This window comes from Podarcis tiliguerta (genome assembly GCF_965153285.1).
Source record: "Podarcis tiliguerta genome assembly, chromosome: 4".
NCBI classification, from domain to species: Eukaryota; Metazoa; Chordata; class Lepidosauria; order Squamata; family Lacertidae; genus Podarcis; species Podarcis tiliguerta.
This window is the reverse complement of record NC_139537.1, coordinates 93,235,168-93,250,588: the sequence shown is the minus strand read 5'-3', so window position 1 is coordinate 93,250,588 and position 15,421 is coordinate 93,235,168. Positions and strand designations below refer to the sequence as shown.

The 15,421-nt window shown below is 40.6% G+C and overlaps 1 protein-coding gene across 41 annotated transcripts in view; it reads right to left on the bottom strand.

The window, feature by feature from the left end:
• MYCBP2 (MYC binding protein 2) overlaps positions 1-15,421 on the bottom strand; it is a 148,922-nt gene that overhangs the window by 115,689 nt on the left and 17,812 nt on the right. For all 41 annotated transcript variants that reach the window (XM_083435700.1, XM_083435701.1, XM_083435687.1 and 38 more), the window contains exons 5-15: positions 14,632-14,828; positions 12,719-12,961; positions 12,378-12,449; positions 10,989-11,085; positions 9,413-9,486; positions 6,984-7,122; positions 6,432-6,508; positions 5,252-5,456; positions 4,109-4,273; positions 3,515-3,673; positions 1,624-1,828 (exon numbers count right to left, since the gene is read on the bottom strand). In XM_083435700.1, the coding sequence (XP_083291826.1) occupies positions 1,624-1,828; positions 3,515-3,673; positions 4,109-4,273; positions 5,252-5,456; positions 6,432-6,508; positions 6,984-7,122; positions 9,413-9,486; positions 10,989-11,085; positions 12,378-12,449; positions 12,719-12,961; positions 14,632-14,828 (1,633 nt within the window). The remainder of the gene's footprint in view (positions 1-1,623; positions 1,829-3,514; positions 3,674-4,108; positions 4,274-5,251; positions 5,457-6,431; positions 6,509-6,983; positions 7,123-9,412; positions 9,487-10,988; positions 11,086-12,377; positions 12,450-12,718; positions 12,962-14,631; positions 14,829-15,421) is intronic.

Here is a 15,421-nt window from a genome sequence, read left to right as displayed (position 1 = left end):
CTTCTCGCAATGAGGGAACCGCCAGAAGGCCCTCGGCGCTGGATCTCAGTGTCCAGGCTAAAGACCAGAGAGGCGTAGAGACTAGGTATGTGCCTAATATTCATGAAGACTCCATCACTAAGAGTCTTAATCGCTCTCCCTTCCTTACGCAGGTGATGCACAGCCAAGCAACACTACTACTGGGGGAGAGAAAGGGGAACCTTGACTGCTCTGTGCAACTCCACTAGCTGGCTGTGGAAGGCTGGAGCTGCTTCGGCTACACTGGAGGGGGCAGCAAGCGCTCCAGCCCACTCCTTCCTCTACACAGCCAGGCTCGGCTTCATGTCACCTTTCATCCTGCCCTGTTCCAGTGACCACACTCACGGACAGCCAGCCACAGGCACTGGCTAAAAAGGCAGGGAGAATCAGCAGCAGAAGCAATCACAGGCTCACCCTGCACAATTGAATTCAGGGCACAGAAATCGAGGGGGTTGGGCAAGCAAAGTGAGCATGGAGGCAGAGCCCCCAAGTCCCTAAATATAGAGCTAATTTGTTTTTAAACAGCAGAGCTCTGAAAATAAGATTCCTGAGAAAAATGGAAGATCAAAGCTATGCAAATGTGGAGGTAGCTATGTTTGGATCTATCTGCAAATATAGAAGGATTCTTTTGTTCATGACAGCCTTTTGATTCAGAAAGGGCAGAAAGGGGGAGGTAGCAATTTTAACCAATTTTCCTGCTCCACCCACCCACGTGCTGGAGCATCTCCCAATCCTCAAGAGCAGATTCCTGGAGGATACAGTGGACTGGAGGGGGAAATCAGCAGAAACCACACACACCATTTACCGAGGGAAACAAAGTTAGATCCAAGTAAAAACATTTGCAATGCATGTGTTTTTGGTGAATTTTACAGGTATCTGCTGCATGTTAAAACTCAGGGCTTCCCGCTTTTCAAAACATTGTCATCCAGCACACATATTGGCCTAACTATTAACCAGAAAACAATACATTCCAATCTGTGAAATGAACACAGCTATAAGCAATTCAGAATTTCTTCTTAGAAAAAAAAGCTATTCTTTAAAAAAAAAAAAACATACCGTATTTTTCGCCCTATAGGACGCACTTTTTCCCCTCCAAAAATGAAGGGGAAATGTGTGTGCGTCCTACGGGGCAAATGCAGGCTTCAGGAGAGCCCCAGCACCAGCCCCACAAGGTCGGGGGACAGTGGGGAGGCGGAACACCGCCATCCCTCTGTCTCCCGATGTGGTTTGGAGGCTGACGGTGGGGAGACGCGTGCTTCTCCCCGTTGCCAGCCCCGCAAGCTCCGGGGACAGCGGGGAGGCGCAGCGTGTCTTCCCGCTGTCCCTGGACCTGGTCTGAAGGCGGGCGGTGGGGAGAAGAGCGCTTCTCCCCTCTCCCGGCCCCACAAGCGCCTGGGGGGGGGGAATAATTTTTTTCCCCTTTATTCCCCCCCCCAAAAAAAAAAACCTTGGTGCGTCCTATGGGCCGGTGCGTCCTATGGGGTGAAAAATACGGTATATGGGTATGCTTTCTTTCACTGAATAGTATTGGGGGGGTTAGTCCCCTACATAAATTTACATATAAATAAAGTATTGTTCAGCTACAAATTAGGCATTTTGACTTACCCTCCGGGAACCCTGTCAGGACGTCCGCTGCTAACGCAACTTGCTCCATAGCCTGTGCAGTCCCCACAAACGGTGCACACCATACATTGTTCCAGCTTCCATTTATGCATGCCTGGTGGGCACATCATGGATTTCTCATCTTTTTCATCTAGCTCTTCTTCTAAATCTTCATCCATTGCTGTCGCCATGTTCTCCACTCCAAAACCTGAGAGAAAACAACCATTAACAGATCTGGCAAGGCAGCACAGCACTACAGAAATCACATGGGAAAACTATGTTTGGAGAGCAGTAATTTTAAGTACGTCTACGAGGTCCAGCTAAAGCTGTAGTTAATGTAACACACACTACGTTGCATTGCCTTTGAAAAGCGATCAAAAATGTCAACAAGCGCAAAGACATGCAGCCAAATTGTTGACCAGGGCTAGGGATAGAGAGCAAGCTATCTGAAAGACCATATTCCCTCATATGAACAAGTCCAGTTTCTGAGATCTTCAGGGGAGGGTCTTCTTTCAATTCCACCACCCTCACAGGCACACTTGGTATTGCTGCGGGACAGGGCCTTCTCAGTGGCTGCTCCCAGACTCCTTCCCTAGAGAAGTTAGACTGGCTCCCTCCTTGCTGTCCTTCTGCTGGTTAAGATCTTCTTGTTCCAATGGGCTTTGCTTTTAATGAAAGGGCTGGTGCCAAACTGTTTGCATTCTGATTATCTGTAAGTCTTTAATAGATCTTTTATATTTATATATAGTTTTAATTTTATAAATGTTTAAGTGTTTTTTATTATTGATTTTTTGCCTCCTATATTTTTTAGCCTTTCCTATTTTATCTATAAGACGCCTTGAATCCCTGTCAGGGAAAAAGGTGGCATATAAATAAATAAATATAAGAATAAGAATAAAATTAAAAACTTTCCTAATGTACAACTATGACACAAAAAACTCAACCATTCTAAAGCAACTATGTATTGTGGTTTGAGATGGCTGGGAAAGAGTCATGGCAAACCTCGGGCATTTGAATTCGTTTTTCCCTTCCTAATCTTGGTGCATTAGAGGAGAGGAGTGAGATTTTGGTTTCAGCTCTGAGTAACCTGCAGTTCCCCATTAAATACACACTTTGGGAGCTATGGTTTATTCTAACACTAGCCCAACACACCAAACCATGCTTTTATCCTGCTTTGTTCAGCATACCAGATTTAGAAGAAGTTTGGGTTCCTAAAGTTCATGCATAATGGAAATACGATTTAGTCAAAACTGAGAAGACAAGCTTTTATTCCCTAAACCCACACATGGAGGAAAGGGGAGAGAGACTGTACAACTCATTGCAGGTAGCTTCATACAATCTAAACCTAGGTTCAGATGAAGGGTGGGAAACCTCAGACTCAGGGGCCATATGTGGCTTTGCAAACCTCTCTACCCAGTCTTTGGGATTCTCAACTGTCCCTGTTTCCTCTCGTTGGCTTTGCCCTCTTTGGCTAGCTGGAAAGTGTATTTGAACTGTGGTAAGGCCTCTTGTTTGCCTGACTGGAACATAAAGGTACTGGGGGGAGGCCTGCACATAGAAGCTGACACAAATGTGTAAAATTCAGGCTCTTAAGGACTGTAACAGATGCTATCTTTACATTTTGAATACTACTGTACCGAAGCTGTTCAGATTAAGGAGCAGAAATAATGGAAATGATATTATAAGCAGGACAGGTATTGCATCTACTACAGGCAAGATGGAAAGAAAGCTGCTGATTAATACAAAACATGAATAGCCTGAATTTTTATAAAGGAAGCATGCAGTATTAAAGAGAAATAGCATAGCAAGCATCAAAAAGTGAGATGGAAGAGATGGTGATAGAGGAAAATCGTTCTTGACAATGAAGCACCACAAGACAGAAAATAATACTGACTTTTTCCTCCCTGATTCATGGAGCCAGTGTCTCGTCCACATTGTCCTTTGTTATTCACTCCAAATGTCCAGACTTCTCCATTCTTCATCAGCACACAAGTATGAGCTTTGCCCATGGCTACCTGAGTTGCAAAGTGGCCTTTCAAATCTGTTACTAAACCTGAAAGATAAACACACATCTGAGTGGCAAAGATTCCCTTGCTGTGAAATATATATGCACTGTAACTCAGATGTAGAAGGACAAGAAGCTATTAAGACCAAAAGCAACAGCCAGCTAATATACCCTGATTAGGCCCAATCAAGACATCAAAATTGGGATATACTATTCTAATAGGCTATTTTCTTACCTATAGTTTTTGGATTCCCATCCCCAACAGTGGACCAACAGCTACTAATAATGTCTGTTTCTACCAAGGGGGAATAACAGCTCAACAGCACAAATGCTTACACAACAATGAAAATAAAACTAATTTCACACAGCATCACAACATAACCCCTCTGCAAGTAATTTCAACTGGACAGCTACATATATAGTACAAACTATTTCTCTTTATCCAGTCAATTGTTCTTTAAAACATCTACAATATCAACTTACTTGTGCCATCAGAGTAAATTGCGTCCTTTCCAAACATGTATAGTTCTCCATCTTTTGAAATAACTGAACTACTCCCGTTATTGCATGCTGTATATACCACCATTTTTCCTTCCATTTTGATAATCTTTTTGGGCTTATACGGCTTAGACTGCCGCCTACTTTTGGCTTAAAAAGAAGGGGAAAGTGTTACATTAGAAAATCTAAGATTGAACATGAAGCTAAGGAAATAAATGGTAACGTGATTGAAAATCTAGGCTATTTTTACATACAAAAAAGGAAGATAGTGGATATCCATTATACTTCTACCTTTTGTATTTCTGCATATTCAAAGTCAAAACTGAAAGAATTAGCACTGTCATCATGATACTATGAAGAGCCCTATGCTTTCTTCCAATTTCAGAGAGGCATGCAAAGCAGTTCACATATATGAGGATTCAAATCAACAGCATATAAACGGCTAAGGTTTTGTTTAGAAAACTTCCAGGCACAAAGCAAACAATGCTATCACTGTGACCTATTAACTGCAACTCCTGTTCAAAATGTCCCAAAGCAAACATATCAAGGCGAGTCCACCCCATACACACAAACAGCATAAAAATGTACACACAACACTGTGTTTCTAACACTATTGTATAATACACACATAATGTCCAGCAAGGGGGAGGGGAGATAAAAAGTTATTCCTACCAAGAGCAGACCCACTAAAATCAAGGAACTAAATGGGTCTACTCTGAGTATGACTTCGTTGCATATATTCCAAGGACTAGGAGGTGAAAGGTTAAGGTGAGACTTGATGATAATTTTTAAAATGTTGCTTCCAAGTTGTATAATAAGAATCAGGGATGAAAATATATTGTGCTGTTTTCTATAGAAAACACACAAAAAGATGATCACACCACTAGATGTGCTTCTACTTGAGCTACTTGCAGTATCGCTCAGAAAATAAATTTCCACCTGATTTTTTTCTTTATTCACAGGAGGAACACTTCCATGTTTGGAGAGCACAAATTGTGATATCACCCAGGTGAAAAAGGACTATGAATCCTAACACAAAGAACCAGAAATTAAGAAAGCACTCATTCAAACTTTGGAACATCTCTCTAATGGTTGTTAATGCAGGCATCACAAACGCCCCAAACCTACTTGATTCTCCATCTTCTCCTTTACTTGCTGAGCCTGTGAAAAATATGCTTCCGTCCTCCGCAACAAGTAAAGCATGTGAGCCATCATGCCCAACTGAGAACTGGACAATCTTTGGAGATTTGGTGATCGGCAGCTCAACCCACTTCCCTGCTGAGGGACCACCTTGTTTTATTCCAAGGCTCTGGTATTTGCCAGTATAATAAATCTGAAGGGGAGGCGAGACACTAACATTAGTTCAATTATAACATTCAATCAATGTAAAAAAAGAAAGAGAAAAGCAGTTTGACAAATTTCTAAGTGGGTATGTTAATTTTACTCAAAGCCAGTTTGCAATGAATGAAGTTTTACTCACAAAACTATGGAAAACACTGAGAACCATTGCTACACACTAATACATTACCTCATCAGGTTGCTCTTTTCTTTAAGTATATAGAGGAACTTTCACAAAGGAAAGCATTGTTCTACCCGGACAGCCATCGTTCTGCCCGGACACTGAGGTCCAGCTCCGAGGGCCTTCTGGCGGTTCCCTCACTGCGAGAAGCCAAGTTACAGGGAACCAGGCAGAGGGCCTTCTCGGTAGTGGCACCCTCCGTGTGGAACGCCCTCCCATCAGATGTAAAAGAGAACAACAACTACCAGACTTTTAGAAGACATCTGAAGGCAGCCCTGTTTAGGGAAGCTTTTAATATTCAATGCATTACAGTATTTTAATTTTTTTTGGAAGCCACCCAGACTGGCTGGGGAAGCCCAGCCAGATGGGCAGGGTATAAATAATATATTATTATTATTATTATTATTATTATTATTATTATTATTATTTAAAGCAATTCAGCAAAGAGTGAATCACAATCCACACAATGCCATGTAACTTTTTTCTCTTTTGGAAAATGCAGCTGGGCAGGCTGAAGTGGAAGTCCCACGTAAGGTGTATGTGGTGTTATCTAACTTCTCATCTGGTACTTTTCCCTGCTAAAAAATAACCCCTCTCCTTTTGCTAGCCTTCCTCTGCAGACTAAAGCCTGACTGTCTGGATTCAGAAAAGAAAACGCTGAAGAAAGGCTACTTACAATTCATTGAGAATCACATACAGTTTGGCCCACATATAACGTTGTGCCCAGCTCCCAAACAGCACTATTGCAAGCCAAGGGGAGTTGGGTTAACAAAAAAGTGTTTCCGATACCTTTCCACTGGCCGTTTTCATTAGTGCAAATTCTCTTCCTGCACCTAGAACAGCTGACTCTTCATCAAACCCTGTACCTACAAACACAAAGCTGCTATTAGCTATCAATGCTTTTCAAACACAGGTGTTTTCAGTGTCAAATTCAAACATTCCACGGGCTCAGTTTTGTGCAACTGGCATCCATTCAAATGTTCAAGTACAAACATCTTACACAAAATATTGTGTCATTTCAAACACAACTCCTGGGCAGGAAATATTGAAACACAGTCTATTAGACTATGGTTACAAACAAATATTACCCTGGAGGATAAAAATAATTGGTTTGTTTAAAAAAACCCTGACAAATAATTGTGAATTGTGGAAACAATGGTACCACTGACCCACATAGGGTCAATAATTTGTGAACCTATGTGAGTGCATCAAACCTATCACTTATTTTTTCAGCTTTAAAGTATGTTTCCCTTTTGGATGCTTCTTCATACTGAATCAAACTATCATGCTCTCTGGAATTTATTAAACATGGAACAGGAACATAGAGAAATGATTCCTTACTGATGATGTGCATGTCTTTCTCCAGATCAAATAATGAGATACCACATGCGTGCAAGCATTTTCGTGCAAGCTTAAGCTGCAGTTCTTGTTGTAGCACCGGCTCAGTACTTGTTGCAAATATTCGAACTACAAAACCATCCTGCAACAAATAACAATACAATATTCAACAATTTGAAATAATTATTGCCACAGAAGGATAGAGCAATCTTGTTCTTCCTAGATTGTATTGTGGATCTTTAGCAACTCCTTCATTAAATAAGATATATGCGGGGTCAGGTGCCGATTAATATGAATAACGGTGCAAACACAACAAGCAAAAGAACACACATTAGTCCATAACTTAAAGCTTTTTCATATTTGCACATTCCTATCTCCTAACTGCCAATGCAATGTTTAACTCACACATGATGTAAGCGAAGCTCATTAAACGCTATGAATATCTGCACATCAATTTTATATGCAGAGAATGTTATACATTTGGTTATTAAAAAAAGGAGCAACTGAAAGGTGCTGAAAATAAACAACCTGGTTTAAGTTCCTACAGTCTGAAAGTATATGAAGTTCAATTTTAAATGACAAAATACTTCCAGTCCTTTGAGTATCAGTTACATTTTGGCATCTAGGTGCTCAGGAGATTAGCAAGAACTGGGAGTTTTCTGCAGAATTTCCCAAGAGTTTAACATGTTAGCTTATTTGTTAGTAAAATAAGGAATCCCACTTTTACTTGATGCCTTGCATTTCTAACACTTGCCCTTATCTGAATCCTGCAGAAAGCACAGACCATCTGCTAACGTGACAGATGTGCTGAAATGCTATCAAAGGTATTAGGGTCTTTTGCATGCTTTTCACCTACCTTCCCAGGCAAACCTCCTCCCTGCAAACAAGTGAATTGGTGTTAAGGGTATCAAACAAAATATTGGACTTCTTTTGTCATTTGCATCTTGGAGGCAAAGCAAACCTCCTTTAAGGCAAAACTATAAAAGATGCCAGAAACCCCTGACCTCTTTTTCTTTTCCTAAAAGCAGCTAGGGTAGGTGGATTTGGATTGTGCTGTGGCATAAGAGAGAGGTGTTCAAACATTTCACCTTGAAAGTCATTCCCATGAAGGTGTCACTAGCTGCAGAAGGAAAGGCATACAGGTAAATTTGAACCTGTATATTTCACCTTCCCAGAGGTAATAGCCGCTCTCATGAAGGAAAAGGATTCCACTCCTCACCCCACATCAACCCCAGCTCTTCAAGAAGTGTAGACAAACCAAGGTAATGAGAAGGAAGGCTGTTTTTAGAACAGCCAAATAAAAGTTTGATTTTACATGAAATGAAGTTTATACTTTTAATTCCAAACCGATTCAAGGCTCTCTATCAAAGACACTGAGGTAAAGATTTTTTCTAAGTTAAAGTATTAAAAATCTGACTTTAAGGTGTTTATTAAAAGTATTTGAAAGGATATAATTAATAATAATAATTCTTTGAATATTTGAAAGGGAATATATTTTTAAAATGAAATAAAAAACAGAGCCAATGAGAATGATTAAGGCACTTAGGATCCTAACATTGAAATGGCATATTTTCCATAACAGTTAAGTCAAAATAACCCAAACTAGTGTATTTGTTAGAAGAACAGCTAAACTATAACACCAGATGCTCAACATGGATACAAGTGCCAGCGGGCAAATATTTGGCACTGAAGAATGCTTAAGACAGATGTGCAAGAAGATAAAGAATGGCTAAGTGATAACAACAAGCAGCACCATACAAACTCAAAATAGTCAGGAGTAATCTCCAATTGGGACGCGGGTGGCGCTGTGGGTAAAAGCCTCAGCGCCTAGGGCTTGCCGATCGAAAGGTCGGTGGTTCGAATCCCCGCGGCGGGGTGCGCTCCTGTTGTTCGGTCCCAGCGCCTGCCAACCTAGCAGTTCGAAAGCACTCTTAAGTGCAAGTAGATAAATAGGGACCGCTTACTAGCGGGAAGGTAAACGGCGTTTCCGTGTGCGGCTCTGGCTCACCAGAGCAGCGATGTCACGCTGGCCACGTGACCCGGAAGTGTCTCCGGACAGCGCTGGCCCCCGGCCTCTTGAGTGAGATGGGCGCACAACCCTAGAGTCTGTCAAGACTGGCCCGTACGGGCAGGGGTACCTTTACCTTTACCTAATCTCCAATTAGGACGAATAAGTACAAGTCAGACAACATAAAATTTGGAAGCTCCTGAAACATGCATTTAATTCATTTAAGAAGTCTAGGGGATAGCCTTTCTTCCCATGCATTTCTCTTTTAAATAGAACAAGAGTACTGTGGGGCATATTTTAATGGCATTAAACATGCTAAGAATGTGCAATAACTGCAGAGTTTGGAGGCCAGCATTTAGATTATTCAATAACTCATGACAAAAAGTCCTTGAAAACAAATATCAAGAGGAGGTATCATACTTACGTCTCTAGAAGCTGCTATCTGATTAATATATTCTCCATCAGTGAAAAGGATGTTTTGCCCTTCAGCCTGGCAATCTGTATAGAACACACCATTATGCAATATCAAGTCACATTAAATACTTTACCCTCCAAATTTCCATAAATGATTCATTGACGTAAATAACTCTACACAGACAGAAAATGTATCCAAAGTAGTCTTGTTCCCATAATTGCAGCAAACACAACGTAAAATCTTAAGTATTTTATTGATGTATAGAGAAATTGCCGAAGCTTCGATATATTTTAGCACATAAATAGAATCCAGATCAATAAGCTATTCTTTTATTGCATGCTTACATGATAAACACTGCAATTACAAAAAAGAAACAACAAGGAAACACCAACTGATTAACAGAGTGTACATATTCAGTGACAATTAAGTGCTAGTTAAAACTGACACTTTTACTATTGATAAATTAACATATTGGTAATTTAGATTCAGAACTTTATAGTTAATAGCTGTAGGAAAACAGTGGCTTATTTATGAGTCAACATACTGTGGGTTCCTAGCACAACCATCCACTGAGGGGTTATATTCGGAGTAAGTTTGGGAGCTGCTGAGGAACGGACTAGGCACACTTCCTTGCATCGACAGCATAGACTGTCAGGCTGCCTTCACAGCCCCAAGGAACTACTAAGCTTTCAAACTTTGGTGCAGTAATGCCACTGGAGTGCTTTCCACTACCTGCCTCCCACAGTGGAGCCTGCTAGGCTAGGAGGCATGCCATGGGCAAGCTCTCCGAAAGCTCAGTCCTTAATAAGAAAGGCTCTCTGCAAATGGCTACAGCACAACTGCATGCTCATCGGTGGAACTGGGTTTGTTTTTTTTAAGTACACAGCAAAGCAATATTCAGTGCTGTGCCTTGCAGAGACAATACACGCCAAAGCTACTGAACTTTGTGGATCCAAGGTGGGACAAAGTAGCTCTGATCTTCCAGAGCCCTGAAAAGCAGCACTGGCGTAACACAGAGTCATAGCACAGACCTCATTCTGTCATGTAAAAGCCGCTGCTCACTGTCAGCTGCTTGCTGCGTTTCCAGGTGTTGGTGTTATCTCACAAGTTGACGGCAGGGCTGTCAGCAGCTTTGACAGCAGACTATGGTCCGTAGCAGCAGATGTGCCATTCCATGAACACTTACACTTCGAGGGAAAGTTTTGGAAAACAATCGTTTGTAGAAAGTCGATACATTGGTTTTGAGAGTTCTTTTTCTTCTTTCACTGGGGAAACCCAGCAGAATGTGTTGTGAAATAATATACCCCTGTGATGCTTAAATGCTAATGTCCGTTTAAAAGGCTCTAATTTGCCATGTTGATTCAGTCATAAATCAGGAGACAGACTCTGGTTTGGTCATTTCTGATAGTATCATGATCATTAATGTATTATATCCTTTGTCCAGTATGTGAAACTTAATCATAAGCAGTAAGTTAATCAGTATTTTCAGTAAAATAAAACGGCGTAAAACAAAAATGAAGCAAAACAAAGTCACGCACAACATATTATTATAAGCAGTTGTAAGAGCCAATCTGCATTTCCGTACCTGGCAAAGTTACTGTACCATCTTGTTCCAAAGATTCAGGATTGATTCTTATGGCTGTCATGCTATGATTGTTCACATCTCTATATAACAAGTAACCCTACAAAGACATAATGAATAACTGACCGTTAAAGTTCCAGAACTGTGTTCGCAGTAACATAAATAAATGCTATTTCATCTTCTCCTGCTTTACCTGTTTTGAAACTGACTTATCCTTTTATGGAGGGATGTATGCACACTCATTCATGAGTGTATACCACCTTTAACAGATTGCTTTGCAGTTACTTTGAAGTTTAAGTAGTCAATCTTAAATAAGCACAATGCATCATAGGATTCACATGATGCTTGCCAACACTCCATATTGACAAGATGATGTCATTATATTTGCAGTTCAGTGCGATACGAAGCAATAGAAAGGTAAACAGAACATTTCTATTTATACATCTATCTGGCTTAGAATGTCTTATTCCCAAAAGTAGATAATAAGCAAAAGAAACGTTTGAAGGAAAATATGCTTCATATTCCAATAGAAACCTGTTCCCTCCCCCAAAAGATACGGAAAAACATCTAGCAGTATTATGAATTAAGGACTTAGCCTACAGATCTCATCTTCCACTGTTCCCATGATCAAACAACAGTTCAACAAAGATACAATATAGACCATAGAGATAAATGGACAAGAGAATAGAGGTTTTAGTCAAGATATTTGTAACTGGGGAGGGGTGGGCAGTTCATGATTGCTTCCTGTAACAATTACAGGATGTTAGGCATCTAGTGACATGCTATACAGTCATACCTCGGTTTATGAACTCTGCGGGTTGTGTGTTTTCGGGTTGCGGACCGCGCCAAACCCGGAAGTACCGGAACGGGTTACTTCAGGGTTTTGGCGCTCGCGCATGCGCACAGACACCGAATCACATCACGCGCGCATGCAGACGCAGCGCTTCAGGCTGCGGATTGCAAACGTGCCTCCTGCACAGATCACGTTCGCAACCCGAGGTATGACTGTACATATTTTCACTATGCCACAGCAAACATTAGGAACATGTAGGAAAAGTACATTTTGCCACCCAGCTCAATGGTTGCCAAGCCATGTGCCTAGATACCTTTTATGGCCATTTTAAAAGTGAACTTTGTCCCACCTCAAGTCCTGTACAATACTTTTGGGTAAGTATCAAAAATTGAATATATTCCTATTTTACATTAGCCACCATGTACATTTTAAAGTTTAATTTTATATTTTAGAATTATAAGCTCAAATTATATTACTTTCTTTCCATTTACACCAATGGATTTATAATGAATTATACAGTGTTTGGTCCAATGTAGCCTACATTATAGCTCATTCAATTTAATATTAATTTCTTGTATTTGATTTCAAATTCTGCCTACCTGAGCATAACCCAACCAAGACTTCTTCTCTCTTCTATTTTTGATGCGAGATGTAGAGTTGTATATATGACCCTGCAATTTAATACAATTGTTGAAGCAGCCATCTATAAAGCAGTCATACAAAAAAAAGCAACATTTTAACATTTTAAAACATTTTTAAAATAAGTTGGTAAACCGTGGACAATTCTTTGTCCGATGCACCTTCATGTCCAGATGTTCAATACATCTGGGCTCCTTTGGGAGGAAGGGCGGGATATAAATTTAATGAAATAAATAGAAATGAGTTTTACTCATTTAAAAACAAATTCATGAAAACTGTTCAAGTTCAAAATGTAAATTACCCTGACTGTCCCACTGTAGCCAGAGCCGATTTTGTACAGTCCATCTTTGCATAATAAATACAAGAAGTAGCCATCACTCTGAAGGAGACACTGGTCATCTTCATCTACAGAGATTTCCTTTAAAGACCACTTGTGCATCAGGGCAGCTTTCTTAATCCCATTGCTAAACCAATCTTGGATTTGTATTTTGCCCACCAAAACAGCTTGTACACTCCTCTGGAGGGAATTCAATATAGTTGGCACCTAAACAGGGGGAAAGATAACCACTGTCACTTACTAGAAAACTTTAAATCACCAATCCTAAAAATGGAAAACAACAACATAGTGCAGTTACCTGAAAGTTAACACTAAATTATATAGACTCAGTGATAGTTCATTCAACACCTAACCTACCTTATGGAAATGGATTTTGCCTAGCATCAGGGAAAGTTGTTCCAAGTGACAACTTGAGTTCATCAGTAGCCTGTACTGCAAATGACTACTTATTTTTCTGCTATAAGCGGTTGTCTTTCATGAGAATGAACACTGGCTTGGATCCAAAGGCGTCTTGTGTGAGCCAAAGGGCACTTCCGCTTACAGAAGGCCATCTCATCGAATACTTCCAATTTCCCTAACCTGTTGCAGTCCCCCATACCCTTTCTATATAGTCCCCAGTGGCTCGTGCGGGAAGGATTCAAGGAGTTGGAGTGAAGCCAGGAAACCCCCACTGAATGAGCAGACACTGTTCACTCTTCTCTGGATTTAACCCATAAGACACATACACGTTATTCCTCCCTTTCACAAAGTTATTTACATTCAAATCTTTGATGTGTTTCACTTGAAAGTTCCACACAGTTCAAGGGTAATTTCATTCCTGTTAATTATGCTTAAGGTCAAGGAGAGGTGCCTAGCTGGAAAATAGAGGTATTTATCTTATGGTGCTCTTTAGTAGTTGTATATTTTAGCTATGATACTTTATTTCAGTCTTTGTCAACTGCCTTTAGAACATTCTGCAACACGGAAGGCAGAAAAAACTGTCTATGATAAAGAAACAAAAATGCAAGTTCTCAGAAACCTTTACAATCTGAAAGCTTCAAAGAGCAGCTCCAGATTTTATAAGCAGAAGTGAGAAAGAGATGCACACGTAAATGGCACTTCTGCTTTTTCTGATAACTAAATAAGGAATACATAATGGGAGATAGGCACAAGCTTCAGGTGGGTCACAGCCTGAACCTCCCGCTTATGTAATTTCTCCCGTGGCTGCAACAAGAAAAGGGTAAAAGCAAAAGCACGAAACATCTACTAGTGAGCATTTCTCACTGTGCCTAAGGTTGCTCTGAGAATTTCAAGAATGCGGGTTTCCAGAAAACAAAAGCCTGAAATGGCGAGGTCAAACAAGGAAGCAAATACTTAGAAGCCCATATTTATTACAGCTGGGATCCAAAGGGATGCTCAGCCAGAGGTTTTTTATTTTTTCCCTTTGAGTGGCAGACCCACCATTCCACAAGCCTCTTTTCAAACCTTGGTTTGCTTTCCAAAAACAGAAGTACAAAGCTTCCTTGGACAACTGGAACCTATTGTGTTTTTCTCTGGATCCAGTGCAATGCACTTCAACTAAAGACTTATATTACAATTCCTTAAGGAAAGGTTTCAGCTTTTCACTCCAAACACATTTCAGAATAACATGACAAATACTTGTCAAACATAAGGCATGTGCTGCATCCATGAAAAGGGCAAGCTGTATTAGGCCAATTGGAGTGAACTCCACACTACTACCACCTGTGGCCTGTTGCCTCAAAATATTTCTAATGCAATCCTTAGCACTCAAGTTGCCCATCTCTGATTTGGGAAACATCAAGCAATTTCTTGGGATCAGAGACAGATATAGATGCATGCCATCAGCCAACACAATAATCCAAATTTTGATCAAAGACCTGGATAGTTTGACAAGCGTGGCTCCCATTGTTGGTAAGGATAGCGGAGATTGCCTGAAGCGTTCGTCCCGTTTCTCCCCATGCAGCTACAAGACTGAAGAGGCAAGCGCATGAAAGTGCTGTCAAAGACTGACCAGTACTGTCATTCATTCCAGTACTCCGAACAGTGATTTCTAGAAGAAGCTGGAACAGAGACTCTAAAGATAGAACAAAGAGTTATTTACACAAAAGCAGAGTCATCACAAACGATAACTAATACCGATTCAAGAAGTACTGTTATGATAACCTGCCATTAGCATCCATGCTCTTGTGAACTCCTGTTTGGTATTGCATGATGCTATCTTGCTCACAATAATCCAGTCTTAAAGACTCTGCAACGGCTGATCACTATAGGGCCCAATTCAATGTATTAGCAATCATTTATAAAGCCCTGAACAGCTTGGGGACCAAAGATCTGCAGGAACACCTCCTCCATTGCAACACAATCCTTAAGACCAACTGGAGGTAGGGTAACATAGTCCCCATTAGGATTTGAGAAGAAGAGACACATAAAAAGGGCCGGCTCTTGTTTTCTGGGGCCCTGATTCTAGAATCATCTTCCCTTAGAGGTACACCTGTCAGCCTCGTTGTTGTCCTTTGGATGTCAATTCAAGATATTTATATCTTCCCATACTTTTGTAGTTTGACCATGGGATGTTTAATCCTCAGCAACAATATTTGAATTAGTGTTTTAATGAGTTATTAGTATTACTTTTTAGTAATGTGCTTTTACTGCTTGTGTTATGAATTT